The 16,473-nt window shown below is 34.7% G+C and overlaps 1 protein-coding gene across 2 annotated transcripts; it reads left to right on the top strand.

Moving 5' to 3' along the window:
* Window positions 1-1,168: 1,168 nt before the first annotated feature.
* LOC117918426 (auxin-responsive protein IAA9-like) lies at window positions 1,169-8,260 on the top strand. Of its 2 annotated transcripts, XR_004651855.1 has the most exons (7): window positions 1,169-1,394; window positions 2,693-3,404; window positions 3,528-3,754; window positions 3,898-4,039; window positions 6,435-6,496; window positions 7,546-7,682; window positions 8,044-8,260. XR_004651855.1 is itself a non-coding variant. In XM_034835082.1 (6 exons), exons 2-6 carry the CDS (start codon window positions 2,731-2,733, stop codon window positions 7,581-7,583), a joined length of 1,143 nt encoding a protein of 380 aa, XP_034690973.1. In that variant the 5' UTR covers window positions 1,169-1,394; window positions 2,693-2,730; the 3' UTR covers window positions 7,584-7,992. The 2 variants fall into 2 exon arrangements, 1 of the variants encoding a protein (XP_034690973.1); XM_034835082.1 differs by lacking the exon at window positions 8,044-8,260 and having other exon boundaries at window positions 7,546-7,992.
* The last annotated feature ends 8,213 nt before the right edge of the window (window positions 8,261-16,473 follow it).

Genomic DNA, 16,473 nt, shown 5'->3' with positions numbered 1-16,473 from the left:
GTTTTCCTCTGTCCCCCCTTCTTAATAATAATCCACTCTCCAATCAATGCTCCTTACCTGATCTACACCCACTTCCCCTCCACTCCTTTCCCTTTTTACCCTTCCGTCTTCCATCTATTCTCTCTCACCTCCCTCCCCTTTTTTTCATTTTCTTTCTTCTATCTAGACTTTATTACATCAAATTAATTTTTTTTTATAATATTCTTTTCGGATGTAATGTGACACAACTAGGATTGGATGGGCTGATGTTGGACCATAAGGGTAGTTAGGCCACATAGGTGGTGATGATGGAACATGGATGGGAGGTTGAATTTTTGATATTTCTGCCCAAACAAATATCTGCTCTTCCTCCATTCACAATTATGGTTTCCGTAAATTCCACCTTCCCTCTATTTCAATGTGTTCCCACCACCCCTTTCACATTTGCCTTTATCACCCTACCCAAATGATCTATTCCACACCCTTACTCCACGTTTTTTAACTTCTAATTATTAGCTCCAGCGTTAAATGCGTGCCCCCCAATTTGAAAACAGCCCCTTTCTCTTTCTCATCCATACTCAGATATCCTCAATGACTCAATTTGCAAATGGTCTTTTGATCCTCCCCCGACCCACTGACCCGTATCCTACAACTTCTATTTCTTTAAATGAACATAAATTGAGAGTAAATATCACCAATTCACCGGTAACCAACACAACAACCCGCTCCGACTTGGGTCCGGGAACACAGATCGTCCGTTTCCAGCCAACCGTGGTCTGACAGGTGTCAATATGTCATTCAAAAAAAGCGCTGACAAGAAAACAAACCCAGAGTTACAGAGAACTGAAACGAGGCAAATGACGTACCATAACCCAAAAAGTAATAAAGCGAGGGCACCATCGTCAATTCATTGAAGCAAGGGTAGTTTCGTCGTTTCAGATCAAAATCAAGCGCATTTTGGCTACAAGCCCGAAAGCATGAACCAGAGAAACCTCTTTCCAATAGCTTTTTCCCAAAATAAAATTCCATCATACCACCTGTAACAGCGACAGATACTTCTCTCTCTCCACGAGATCAGACGGCCCAGATTGTCCTTTCCCCATTCAGCCACAGCCATCGATTCCATTCCACTTCCCAGTATAAATCTCAGCGGTCCCAACTTCGAAGATTTTAAAAATGTGAAAATAAATAAAGAAATAAAGAAATAAAAGATTTCCAATTTTTTTTGTGCTTTCGCTTTTATTTTCCGCTTCGAGTTTTTCGGGGAAAAGCTTTTGTTGCTTTGTGCTTAATGGAGGGACCTTAAGCTCGCTCTCTCTGCTTTTCTCGCTCTGCGTTTCGTGCAATTCTTGTGAAGTTCAAAGCGCAAATCGATCTTCGGTTCTTTCTCTGGTTCATTCGCTAAGCCTTTTCAGGTAAGCTTTGTTTTTTAGCTTGTTTTGTTTGAAACGCGAGTTTGATTTTGACTTTCCGTTTGGTTCCTGAGAAAGCTGAAGAAAGAAAAGAGAAAGAAATTTGATTTTTTAGCATCCTGTGTGTGGTTCAGCTGCGAAATTATACTTTCTGAGCTGGCAGATGATTGAAAAGTGTAATTGCCGAAATTTATTTTCTGTTATTCTATTGTATTTTTTCCTGCATCCTAGCTTCGTGAATGCCTCAGTTTTTCTTTTTCTTTTTTTTTTTCCCCTCCCTTTTTGTGATTTTTTTCTTGCACTTTTTTGAGTTGAGATCTTCATTTCTGTGATCTAGATCGCTTTAGCTACGGAAAAAAAAATTTCGGCGTTATTTTTTCCTGTAACTATATTTGGTTGGTGTTACAGACTTACAGGAGCATTTTCTTCTCAGACAATAGAGCCTTGATTTTATTTATTTATTTATTTTTTCAAGTTTTGGAGATAAACTGAGGACAGGAAAAGGACCAGATTTTCAAGTCTCAACTCAAGGAAATAATTGCCCAATACTTCGTAGGCTTGAGCATTTCCAGTCTTTACAGAACGGAAACCAAAAAAATGTTTTACTCTTGTTCTCTCCTTTATTTTTCAGCAGGCAATTTGATCACAATTTTGGAACACTTAATAAAGGGCATGCTCTAAGCCGTGGGAAAACCCCGGGACCTTAAATTAGGCATGCTTGGTTAGTATATTTAAGCGCATGCGTCTAATGCTTCAATTGTGCCTAGCAAACAGTGCTGAAGGGTTCTGCAACTTGATTTCGAGGTCGAGCTGATATCTCTGTTTAATCTTTTTTATGTTTTTTTATTTATTTAATTTCCTTATTGAAAGCTTTTGGAGTCTACTCTGTGATCTTAGTTGAAAATTTCATATTTGGGGTCGATTTGAACTAGTTTAGTTGAAACTTTCATATTTGGGTGTCTATTTGAATCTATACCGTTTGTTTTATGTTCGAGTTTCCCAAAGTTTCCTGAAGTTAAAAAGTTGCTCTTTGTTTGTTGATTTGCTTGTTTTTCTCTGCTATCTTAGGTTTGATTGGACTGTTCCCATGCAGTATCTGTCATGTGTTTGGTTGACCAAGTTGATTGATTATCTTGTTTAGCTAATGTTAGCAGAAGTTTTGACGTGTTAGAAGTGAATGCTGTCTGTAACAAATTAAGAAGTTTCATTTTTTTCCCTTTCTTTTTTCTTTGTTAGAAACTGCGGATTTTATATAGCAGATTGACAATGAAAGATAATCGATTTATCTTGTTTTCTTCTAGCACAATTGAAGAGGGAATTCTGAAAATTTTGAAGTCTGATGTCTCCACCACTACTGGGTGTGGAGGAGGAAGGGCAGAGCAATGCCTCTTTAGTGGCTTCTTCAGGCTCTATGGATTGTCTCTCGCAGAGTGGCTCAGGATTAAAGGAACGTAATTATCTGGGATTATCAGATTGTTCTTCAGTGGACAGCTCCACAATTACTAGCTTGTCCAAGGAGAATAAGAACAATCTGAATCTGAAAGCCACCGAGTTGAGGCTTGGTCTTCCTGGATCACAATCTCCTGAAAGAGATCCAGACCTTTCTTTGCTGAAATCAGGAAAACTTGATGAGAAGCTGCTGTTTCCCTTGCTTCCTTCAAAGGATGGAATTTGTGCATCATCTCAAAAAACTGTTGTTTCAGGCAACAAAAGAGGGTTCTCTGACACCATGAATGGGTTCCCTGAGATGAAAAGTTCTGGTTACACTGAAGGAAATTGGATATTTCATGCATCTGGGTCCGAATCTGAATCTCCACAATCTGTAGGACAAGGAAAGTTTCCTGCAAATTCCACAATAAATGTAATGCTATCATCCAGGTCTTCTGGGGCACAGCCAGCAGCTGTAAACAAAGAGGCGCCGCCAAAGGCATCGCAGGAGCATCCTCATGCTACCAATGGAAGTAGTCATAACCAGATCACAACTAATAACAGTAGCAGTGCACCTGCTGCCAAGTAAGAGGAAACTACTAGAAAGAGGGTTTTCAAGCTTTTAGAAAAAAGAATGAGAGAAAGAATAAAGATGTTTTAATTTTCTAACATCATCATGACTATGCTACCAATTTCCATCCGTGACAGGGCACAGGTTGTTGGTTGGCCCCCAATAAGATCATTTAGGAAGAATACACTGGCGACCACTTCAAAGAATAATGATGAACTTGATGGGAAACTGGGTCCTGGTGCTCTTTTTATCAAAGTCAGCATGGATGGTGCTCCTTACCTCAGGAAGGTAGACCTGAGAACATACTCAACATATCAAGAACTCTCTTCTGCACTTGAGAAGATGTTCAGCTGTTTTACAATAGGTGAGCCATATTTAGACTTTAAATTTCATGACCTCATGGTTAATGCTTTCAATGCATGGATGTAACTTACTCTAATGTGTTCAACTTGGATAAAAACTACATGGTTGTCAGGAATGGTGACTGCAGTTTTCTTATGATTTCAGGCCAATGTGGATCCCATGGAACTCCAGGAAGAGAAATGCTAAGTGAGAGCAAATTGAGGGATCTTCTACATGGATCAGAGTATGTGCTTACTTATGAGGATAAGGATGGTGATTGGATGCTTGTGGGAGATGTTCCATGGGAGTAAGATTCAATTTACACCTACTTTGTTTGCCTTAATGTTTCCTTCTTGGTAATTTAAAAAGACGTAGATCTAAAACTCTTGTGGAAATAGCTGTTGTTTGTTATTAAATTACATATATATATATATATATATATATATATATATATATATATATATATGCTGTGGTACTTTTTGTAATGATAGAATGAAATTTTTTTTATCAAAGACATAAACTTTGGTACACAAGTGCTCTTCAGCTTAATAGCAATGTCAATTTTTTTTGGAATTAATAAAAGATAAAAACATAAAATTAATCCTTGATGTTTCTGCCCCATAAATTTATCATTCTCTTCCACAAGATTTTATATTTAAAAAGCCTCATTATCAATGTAATTGATCTTTATTTGATTGCATAGTATTTTGAAGAAATTTTATAATTAACTTAGGAAATTTTAGTATTAAATTAAAAAAACTATCATACAAAATGCTGAGTAAGAAAAAACAAAATACAAATGATAACAAGGAACTACTGTGTTATCGAATGCTTGTTTAAGTGGAAAATTTCATTTCATAGCTTTTTATACATGTTCAAACAACAACGAAATAAAATTTAAAATGTAACTCCATTTAAAATAATGCAATTTTGTAAGAGCGATTTTTAAGAAGGTATTCATACAATTTTTCCCACCTTCAGAGCAGGCCTTCTTTTCCCCTGAGAGAGGGGACTCAGAGGGGCAGGGGGCATGTGGCCCTGGCACCATTGTAGCTCCACCATTGCATATTTATTGTATCCTGTATAGCTGATGGGAATCTGAACTTCCTCGTCTCATCAATAGCAGTGTTTCTATCACATGCATGTTGAATAGGTGGAATTTAAGTATGTAGTGATGTGAGTGTAAACTCTAGATGACAGCATGCCTCCCTCAATTCACCTGAAAGGCTAGCGTATGGTAGTGTGATTTCATTATTTTATTTTGTTTTTCTGGTTATGTTAGGCTGGAATTGGTTCATTGCTTTATTGTTTCCTCTATATGCCTTGCAAAAAATATTCTGATTTAATGCATTAGTCATATAATCTCAATTAAATCCATGAACAATATGCAATCCATTGAAAATGACTAGGAAAAATATTTACCTTAACAAAGGGATTATTTAAAACTTGAAGTAAGTCTCTTTCTTCATTCAGCCTATTTAGGGTCCTGTTATCTTTTAAAACATAAGCCATGTCTCCTCAGTGTCACTGCCCCCTTTTGTTTGTGTTGCTTCTTGTCCCTTTTCTTTTCAACTTGAATTAATCATTGCTTATCAGCAGTTATTTGACTCTTGAGTTAAGTTGAGCCGACTCAATCTATTCATAAAAAATATGTTGAATGAAAGCTTACATTACTTTTGGCAGACATTGATAAAACTTGATAAAACTAGAAGTGTCAGTGAATGAAATTCCATGCTCATTAATAGCTGAAAGTGATTTGTGCAATTATTGGATCATCGTCTAAAGTTGCGGTATTGGTGGTAGAGATGGGATGTCTCGAGATGGATTGGTCTCTACTACATTTGTATTGATATTGGCTATATACTTAGTATGCTAGTTAAAGCTTCAAAATATTCTAAAAAATCGATGAAAATTTTTAGAAGAAAGAATACAATTAGATGCACTCATCAAATGAAGAAGAAAAATATTTGCCATGTTTGACATTACTTAAAGGGAAAAGTAGTATTTGATTCACTAATATGAAAATATATGGAAAAAAGAACCTCAAAAATTTTAAATTAGTATTATCTTCATCTATTTAAAAATAATTTCAAATACATGCACTTTTTTACAAGTCATCCAATTATTCCCAAAAATGCCCATTTACTTGCCATGTCATCCAAAGACATGATTTTGCAGTAAATTCCATATCAAATGATGCAAAGCCAATAAAGCCATGGAGCTTGTATGGGCTTGATGCCATGATGCAACCTTGACTTGGCTGTACCTACTGATTCATTGTTGCGATTGGAAAATCTTGTATCAGGTCTTGAAATCATTTCAATATAGCCGTGTTGGATACAACTCAGCTGAGTTATATCAGTTGGTTGCTACTTTGAACCTTTTATTAGACATACTTGTGAACTGGTAAATATACCTATAAAAAATACTTGTAAACTGGTAAAACTTAAAGCAAGGAAAAATAAAAACCAGAAAAGAAAGAAGCTAGTTTATGATTTTCATGTTGGTTGATGCTGAATTTATATGATATTAGCCAACTTGTAAAATTTGTAATATTTTTTGTGAGATTATATGAAAAAAAAAAAAAAAACTAAAATGTTTCTAAACTGGTAAAACTTGTGATATTTCATCATTGATGGGCTCAAATTCGTTTTGTTAGCATGTGTTGGGCAGTCATTCTAACTTACTTGGTTCAACTGCAGGTTGTTTATCAATTCATGCAAGAGACTTAAGATTATGAAGAGTTCTGATGCCATTGGCTTAGGTATGTGTAGTCTTGATTAATGATTCACCTTATTTAATCATTGGATTGTTGATATCACATGGTTTAGTTGTAAAGCATATTTGTTCCATTAGTGAGGAATGTACATAATAGAAGAAATTGTTCCACCTGTCTTACATGGTTTGTTAGGCTGCACTCACAACATAATAACATTCTGGATGGATGGGATCCTGACCATTCAACTGATGGTCTCATTATTGAAGCTAGTAAAGAGAAAATAGAGATTGAAAAAATTGAGTGGCTGATTGGAGTAACTATGCTGTTTTGTATCAAGTGAAAATGGTGAAATAACTTTAATACTTGGGATGGAAAATCTTAGGTATTGTGATGTTTGTAAACATTCTCCATTTGATTTTACCATAATTTCTGACTTGAGGATGGGTCGTTCCTGTACAATAATGCTTAACTGCTTGGATGATCAAATACTAACTTGACTACTCATATTTAACAGTGGAGAAGAAAAAAATTGGAAGATTCCTATGAATCTTGAGATCAGAGTGATAAAAATGTGGATTTACAGTAATTTTTAACACTGGCAGCTTCATATGACAGTTGGTCATTCACCACAAGAGGTTGAATACACACTGTTATGAAGGTCTTGTTAGACTTTGTTGCAAGGCCATACATGAGTTGATTTGGGGTATACCTTTTCAAAGCTCAGCAGTTACACTTGCACCTGGTACTAGGAGTGGTTAGATGTTTGGTATCTGATTATTGTTTTGTTGATGATGAATCTTGACCTGAAACTCCTCAACATGGCAAATTCTGCTGAATATTCACAATGCCAGTGAAAAATAGCTAGGATCCCTTCTCAACAGCATTCTGCTTTATATTGCACAAATGTCTTTACTCTTTTATGCAGATTATGTTCTATTTATCTGCAGTTTCATTTTTTTACCTTGCTGATTGAACCTGGCAATCAGCACTTTAAGAGTTGAGATGATTCCTGAATCATGATTTTGTTTGTCTTTTCAACTTGGACCATGATTTTATTAGTGTTTGTAACTTTTATTTGGGTATCCTGTTCACAGCTCCCAGGGTGATGGAGAAATCCAAAAATCGAAACTAGCTGGTGCTGGGGGCCTTCCTGAGCAGTAGGAAAGCGAAGAAAGTTGCAATAGAGGAAGGAGCAAAGTGACAGGATGGCTCAGCTGAACAGCTGATCATGGTTAGCTGCTTTTCTTTGTCTTACCTATGTTTGGATTTGCAAGGAGAAGTCCACAGTGGTATGTGTGTGTCTTAAGTTTACAACATAGAACCTGATTAAAGTTTTATTAAGAAAATTAGTGTTTGGTGAGTCAATATTTCTTTATAGGAACCTTTAGTTGTTAACATGCTTTGTATTTGATGAATGTGTGTTTGATCAAAAACCAGTTGGAAATGATGTTTCAACCACTACTTTTATGGACTGCTATGTGATGTGATGGATTATGTTATTATTTCTTACTTGAAATGTATCTGCAAGTGTTCATACTTCATCTCACATTTGTGTAAACATCTTCTAAATTGTGGTTCAACTCTATGTGCAGTGACAAGACAAAAGTGGAAGCTTTTCAAATTGAAATTGTAATGATTAAATGCCTGCCTGAAATGGTTGTGGAAACTCCTATAGGGTGGCAGCTGGTGCCTTCTCCTAAAGTTTGGAGAGCCTTTCTCCAAACACTTTTGTTAACCCAGGGGAAGGGTTTCCAGTGTATTGGTTTGTCGAGCTAAGTCTCCGATAATGAAAAACCAGGCTTTGAATCATTTTATCTTGCACCATTTTATCAGGCAGTTATGTTGTGAAGTATGGACATGACCTGAATATCAAATGGTCTTGGATCATCTTAACAGGCTATTGCTATGAATCCGGCATAGCAATCCTCCAATGGGGAACCTCCCAATTGTATCGAGGGTCATGGTGTGAAAAACTAGGACAAAGAATAATAACGTGGAGAAACAAATAAGATAACTAAAATAGAGAACACATAAAGCATACAGTGATTGACGTTGGGTCTACTCCTACATTTACCATCCGTGGGCAAAGGTGAAGAAGAAAGAAATTTTTTACAAACGCTGAAGCTCTAGAACCCCAAAGTTCCAATTACGCTAAAAAAACTCTCAAAATCTCTTCCTATATATATTCCTAATCACATAGTAATATTTCACATGGGAAAAAAATTATGTTTTTTTCTTAAAAAAAGAAAAATATTCTGTTCTTTTGTTTTTCTTTTTCAGTCATTTTATTTCCTCTTCAAGCTTGCCACCAATGGACGAAAGTGTTTCCACACTTCAAAATGGGAAAAAAACAATTGGACCTAATCCAGTGGGCCTTGAATGGATTCAACCCACTGTTAGTCCCCTCTCTTTTGGTGGCACCTGTCACCTATGCCTTCGGCCCAAGGCCCAACGAGCCCTCCAAAAATAAGCCATATAGGGTCTCGAATCCAGTGGGTTGAAGTGATTTCCATTCCCTTCTTTGCTCTGCTAATGAATGACTGGATCCAAGTACAGGCCCATATAACATCTAAAGCTTCTCACTTGCCTGCTACTTAGGACCCACAAACTCAGCCAAAAAGCAGGCTGATTGTGCCTGGACACTGAAAAATTACATTTTCAGAGTAATACTTAACTTTGCAAAACAATGCAAAATTAACTAATCCCGAATCTCATGAAAAGCACATTCGGTATCCAAAAAAAGTGTGGATGATGACTTTTTCACACTTGGATGAACCCTCGGCCTTTTGCAGAAATATTTAAGGAATTTAATCGGAAGTGGGGGTCTTTGTAAGTGGAAGCAATCATTCTTGGCTTATTGCTTTGCCTGCCTACTGTCACTATGCACTAACAAATGCTGCATCACTCAATTCTTTCCTTCACGTAATTCTTTTTATTTTCCAATGTCTGACTGTGACACTTAAATCGACTTGATTATATCACCTTTTGACATTTGGTTTCGCCAGGTTGACCTTTCATTTGGGAACACTAACGCTATTAGCCCTGTGACATGTATATTATATTGTGTGTTTTGTTGGCTTTTGCCTCAATAGCAATCCATGTTGGTAGATTGGTTGCTACTTCTAATTATTGTGGGTGAATTAGTGCCTGCTTAATCATGATCAACACTAGCTATTAAAGTAAATTGCAAAATGGATCTCTTCATTGGACTTCCTCTCTTATTGTGGGATTCCATGGATTGTCATGTTTCCTCAGATTCAATCATGCTAAATTGAATGGCTTTTGTCTTTGTCTTAGGAACCACTGTTTCGTTTTCCTTTTAGGAAAACAGCAGCTTTATTTGTTATCTTTGGCAGAACATGGGGGAATTGATGATAGATATATTCTTTCAACTGTGCCTACCCATTTCAGAACTTGGCATTATATGACTTGGATAAAATTGATTTCTGGGTTTCTCGGGATGGAAATGCTGGAAATTCTTAAATTTTCTTGTATGAATGGGGTTGCTTTCCGAGGAGAATAAAGAAGATGAGGTTGTTCTTGTTTGTTGGGGTTGGTTTATTTGATGTTGATGGATTTGTTTAAGGTTGGAAAAGTATATTCTTTGTGGAAGTCGGAATCACTGAATGTCAAAAAGTTCTTTTTTTTGGTAAGCAGAAAGGTAAAAATACTTTCAAAAAATGAAAAAAAAAAAAAATGCAAGTAGGAGTGGTTGGTGAGGTTAGCTTTAGTGTGTATTCACTATTCAGAGGAATATTTGCTTAGATTTGAGCTCATAGCTGGTCATCCCCTTTACTCGTCTATTGGGATATCAAAGCTAGTAGAGAAGTTATGTAACACAAAGAAAAAATACCCCACCAGACCTTGTCTCTGTGACAAAGATTGGTAGCAACCCTTCCCCTTCCCCCTTCCCCCTTCCCCCTTCCCTCCACAACAATAATTACTCTAAAAGATAGCGATGAATGTAGTAAGGCTTCACATATGTGCCTGAAGCGGCCACATCGCCTGCTTCATAATTCAAGGACAGGAATTGCTGCACGACAAAAACAGAGTACAGCCTTTAAATCTCTTCTGGCTGCGAATCCTTGCTGTAACTGTCTCGTGTTCTTGATCAGCAACTCCACGCGTTTCTCTCACCACCCCCCAAAGGTCAGTGTCAGTGACACCTTGCAAAGGGTCATTATTGACAGGTTTGAGGAGTCCCACAATCAACTTTGGATTTGGATGATCTCAAACCATTTTTTTCCCACCCAGTTCGCTAAGTGGAAGTTCATTCAATTTGTTTCGCTGCCTGCTAAGCCATAGGTGGTGGTCCGCGCTAGCTCATCTTGCAATGCTGTCGTATCAATTGAGGCAGTTGTATAATAGAATGCCAGTCCGCACAGTCTTTGAGAATGATGGGTGCGGTGCTTATGATAGAGAGAGAGACCCTGATAGAGATGGGTGAGACAGCTACCAACTTACTGCCTTCCTGACCACCACTATTCAGTAGTCACGCACATCCTCTGCCCCTCCGCACTTAACACTCATTTAAAACGGAATCATTCTTTTGATTCCCAAAAACAATTTGTAGCAACCCATTCAATAGAATTAGCCTCTTCCTTTAATCCCTTGAGGCAAGTTTTGACGTTGTGCAACTCTCCTCCAAAGCCCAAACAAGCATGCTTTGCTTCCTTCGCATTACTTCTCAGCGGAATTAAAGCTGCACCGTTTTGGGGGTTGAACTTTTGAGGTAATTTGAATTAGGGTGCACGTTTCACATGAATGGAGTTGGTTGGAGGTGCCCACCAAGCAATAATTGCTTCAGCTTTCGCCTCCACAACTCATCCAATGAAAATAACCGCAAGGGTCCCGCTCTAAGTAACGAATTGATACATACCATCTGATGAACGGCATCAATTATATTATATCATATGCGTGATTAAGTTTCATTACTTTGTACCCAAATTCGTCCCATCGTTTAGATTTTAGTCTTTTTTTTTTTTTAAGACCAGACAAGTTGCTCCCTGGGCTCGCAGCGGCTGCATCTGTCCTTTAAGTTAAGTAATTTCCTAAGACGGCTACTCTTATTCTATGATAATCCAAGCAGAGTCCGCTCGGAACAGCCATTCGTTCTCCCCTCTCGGTTGGCGTTTGCCAGCCACTAGAGTAAGTAAGAGAATCTACAGTGAATGAACTTAAAGAACAGTAGTTTTTGACAGGATTTTACACCTGTGTCTGGCTATATCTGCGGATGCAAATGAAGATGGGACGGGATAGGTAGTCACTCAGTTTTCTAGCTAGGTAATTTAATTATGATTTCTACTGTTGTGTTTCCAAGTTTTACGGAGCATATCATTCATGAAACTATTGGACCCAAGAAGTACTCCCAATCACAAACAGAGGGTCTGATATTTTTGGTTGTTGTATGTATGAGTCTATGACAGGGCACCTACTTAGTCTACATCTCTAGCAATGACTTGAATTTTAGAGATGCATCCCAGCTTGTGATAATATAAGATTATGCTCCATAGATGCAGCCTTCCGCACGGAGATTCACATTAATATTACAAAAAGATACATATATGGAAGGCAAAGCTGGTTGGTGGGGATTCTAGCAGTTAATGGGCTCATGACATGTGCCCCAATAATGGCAACATTTCAACCACCAAGCAGAGGAAGGCCTTTTGTTTTCATCACATTATGTGATTATTAGTCCTCCACATTCTATATTTTATTGAACAACCTATGCTCTCCTCCTCCTCCTTTGCTGCCTTATCCATGTGACTCTCAACTTATTCTAATGGTAGTTTGATCGAATATCCATATTTATTAACATAAACTACTAGCCATCTACCCAGGGCTTTTAAAATATGGATGATAAATTTATGAGTGTAATTAGTTTTACCATTGTGATTAAGCAGTTTGGTTAATCCTTGTGCCAAGGAAGAATTATAGAATGTTCATAAGCCATAATCTTCTATATTCAATCATCCAACATCATTTGGAAAAGTCTATTGTATGTTTAATAACTGTTTTCTAATGCAAAAAAATACATTCGGTAAACTTATGACAAAAAAAAAACCATTTTTTCAAATGAAAGATAATTTTCTTTATAATTAAGTTCTTAATTGAAATTTTATTCTTAAAAATAATTAAAAACCGTTTTTAAGAATTATTCTAAGAAAATATTTTTAAAAAAAACCCATTTTGAAATATTACTATTTAGAACTTAAATGACTCCGATTCATGATAAGATTGAAAATCATAATTTATTAGTTTGTAGATTGTACGGCCCAAAGGGTCTTAGGGATATGCTAGCCTCATTACATCATTCTTGAACAAAAATCTATTTATTTATTTTTATGTCATCTATTCCATGACTGAAATAAGAAGAAATACATGCTACACCACACGATTTTGAGTCAAAAGGGAGATTTCAAGAAATGGCATATCGATTCATAAGGGAAGGTGTTGCAGAGGCTTCAAACTTAGGCCAGGGAGTCCAACCCCTTTCCTCAACTTGGTCTTTGAAAAATCTTGGTGGGATATATCATGTGGGGTGTTCCAATTATTTTCATGTGCAAACCGTTATTTATACTTATACTTTGTATTCTTTTTTAGGAGGACAGTGATATGGGATTTGAAATTTGAGTGACCAATTATTTCAACTAATGAGAAGAATTATTGCTCACATCCAACTTCCATGCATCCATGTTTCAACCAGTCTCAGCAGACTTGATGAATCCAATGCTTAGAAACCTAACATCCATCAATTCTCTCATAAAAAACCATAATTAAATCTAAAATTAAGTGCATTGGGATTAAAATTATTAAAATAAAAGTCACCAGACCCAATCATCCTAGCACAGACCAGGAAAATTTTCTATTCCCCCTCAAGTCAAAAGGAAGATGGGAGCAGGTCTTGTGGCCACATTACAACCTTTATTATAATACATGGGAGAGATATAGTCCAAGCAAATTTTTTTCTTTATTTAAAATATCAAATCCTTGTTGATATACATATATGTGGAGTGTGGCCAGAGGGAGGTGCACCTGCCCCTTAAGACAATGCATAAATGCATTATGTGCCAAAAGGTCCCCCTAATTGTGAGCCGTAGGGTCTACTTTAGGAAACGTGTACCTTTGAAAAAATTTATAAAAATGAAACCAAAGTTTATAACATTCAAACATTTAGATATTATTTTTTATTTAGCAAATGTATGAAATTTGAATTTTTCTTTTAAAAAAATTATTTTTTAATTTTTTAAATGCTTGTCAAAACACTCTACTTGTATGTGTGGCACATTTTGTAATGGTTTTCCCATAATTAAATGAGTATTGTAATGGATTAGGATAAAGATAATTTATTGGAAATGTATAATTTTCATAAATAATTTATTGATACTAAGAGCTTGTTTGGTAGTGATTTTAGAAAGCGTTTTTAATATTTATAACACTTTAAATTTTTTCTCATTTAAATATTATAAATGTTATAAATGTTATAAATGTTTTTTAAAATCATTCACAAACACAATTTAAGAGTCTATTTATGAATTTCTTTTAATATAAAAAAGGTTTTTGAAAAAAAAAATTAAATGTTTAATAGAATTTTAAAAACACTTTTAAAAATTTGAAAAAATCATTTTTAGTATTGAAAAATTAGTATTTTTATTTATTTATAAATACTTGATATTTATATAGTTGAGTTCAAGTTATTACAAATGGTATTTGAATTTTAACATGGTATGAGGGTTTGTTTGGTTTCATAAAGGTTGTTTGTTTATTTAGCTTTATAATCTTACGAGATATAATGAATTATGTTTGTATCTGCATGAGAGATATTTATGATATTCTACATTACATATAAGAGAATGTTCTTAATACTACGTAAGTGCGTCTTAAAGTCATGAAGACGCTTTGACTTAGACACATTAATGGAAGATATTATTATAATGAATATTTTTAAAATTAGAAAACACTAATATAGTAATTTTTCCCACGATAAATGGCATTGGGTTTTGCACCATTCCACTGGTAAACCTATTAAATTACTCTCTCCTTTATTTTTTTCTCCAAAAAAGGGAATTACCACAAATTATAATCATTTTGTTGGCCGAAAATCACTACCGTAATCTCAAATTTTCATTATGGCCATTGGATTTTGAGCCATTTAATTGAAAAACTTATCAACCAACCCCCCTTTGAGTAAAAAATGTACGAAATATAATGATTTCATTTATTATTATAATTATAATATAATTAAAAGAAATTTACTTATGATATGGCATCATGGGGGGTCCCCCTGCATTTAAAAATATCCATTTTCAATGACGATGCCTTAAATATAAAATCTGAATGTGTATATATATATATGTGTGTGTGTATGGTAGGGCTTAAACATTTGTCTCGAGATTGTAGACAATGGATGAGGAGGCTCACTGCTCACACCCCACCACATAGCATCCATTCTCAATGACATCATCAACTTGGTCCCAACCATAAATAATGACAACCTAACTCATAATGATCTAATTCTTTACCATTTATGCTACTAAGAGGTATTTTTAATAGTTTCTAGGCTGCTACTACAATATCCAAAGACACTTTTTTTCTTCTTCTTTTTAAATATGAAAAAAATATTATCATCCACACAATATGTATGTAAATAGAAATTTATTTGAAAATTTGAAATGTTTTTAACTTATTGTTAATATTTTAAAAAATAATTATTATATTTAGTATTTTATTTTTAATCATTATTGATGTTTGTATGATTATTTTTTAAATAATTTTAAAAAAACAAGTGAAAAATTTTAAAAATATTATTTGAGAACATTATGGTTTTTGTTTTTAAGAGCTTAAAAAAAGTAACTTTTTGGTTTTCAGATGTCTTTTCTTAATTTTTTATTTATTTTGAAGAACATAAAATTGTTTTAAAAAATAATTATCAAATATACAGATCCAATTATTTGTACACATGGACAACACAAATGTGTAAATTAGATGAATTATTCCAAATGTGGAGGGAGTTCTCCTCAAGTGGAGTGATTTACAATATAATAAGTGCTTAATAATTAAAAATGAGTAAAGATAAAGTATGACATAATTTTGTCATATTCCATTTCATGAAACAAGGCAAAGAGAAAAGGAAAAAGGAAAGCTTAAGTTCATGCACAAGGGAGACCAAAATTTTAGGTTGAATGTATGCACTTGATGGTGAGTGATGAATTGGATTTGGACTGAAAATGTCTGAAGCTCATTCCACATAAAATCAACACAATTATGATACATTTGAATTTGTTACTCAAACCAAGAAAATAAAAAAACCCAACTTGATGATTCAAAGGCCAAAAAGAAAAAAGAGCAAAAAAAAAAGGGGAAAAAATAAATAAATAAATAAAAGGAAAAAAGTGGTACATGTGGCCACCACTGTTATAAGTTGATGAGTAGACTGAGGACCATTTGCAGCTATGATGATGGCCACCCCTAACCACTGTTTATATTCCAACAACCATTGCAACTATTACTATGAATTTTATTTTTATAATTAAAGTTTTAAAATCACATTTTGTATCATATTTTTCATTTTTTTTTTCAAATTTTGATAGTGAAAAGCTAAAATATAAATATATTATATTTTTTTATCTATAATATTTTTTAATAAAGAATTAATATTTATATTTACTTATGGTTTACTTTTCTTTAAATAATTAACATTATTATTGTTTGACACGTAAATATTATTTCATGTTGTAAAAGCTATAAATGAAATGATAGAGAACCATTTGAATAAGATTGTATTAAGATATTAAGATAATTTTAGGTTTTTTCATTTACTTATCTTAAAGATGAGTACAATTTGTTACAAATCTTTGGTTGTATGATATAAGTACCAATTACACCCATAAAAATGCATCAAAATGGGCCCTCAACTAAGATTTAAAATTTATGTAGATTTTGATTCTTCACCTATCATGTAATATCTTAAACGCATAATAGTCAATGTTTTTATGACGCTTTCAGATTATTGAAACTGTTTT

Source organism: Vitis riparia, chromosome 7 (genome assembly GCF_004353265.1).
Source record: "Vitis riparia cultivar Riparia Gloire de Montpellier isolate 1030 chromosome 7, EGFV_Vit.rip_1.0, whole genome shotgun sequence".
NCBI lineage: Eukaryota > Viridiplantae > Streptophyta > Magnoliopsida > Vitales > Vitaceae > Vitis > Vitis riparia.
This window is presented reverse-complemented; position numbering and strand designations above follow the sequence as displayed.

Excerpts from the sequence above, each read along its gene's own strand:
- LOC117918426 (XM_034835082.1), top strand. The coding sequence starts at position 2,731 with ATGTCTCCACCACTACTGGGTGTGGAGGAGGAAGGGCAGAGCAATGCC. Across the intron at positions 3,405-3,527 it reads AGCAGTGCACCTGCTGCCAA|GGCACAGGTTGTTGGTTGGC; the intron begins GTAAGAGGAAAC and ends CATCCGTGACAG. Across the intron at positions 4,040-6,434 it reads GTGGGAGATGTTCCATGGGA|GTTGTTTATCAATTCATGCA; the intron begins GTAAGATTCAAT and ends GTTCAACTGCAG.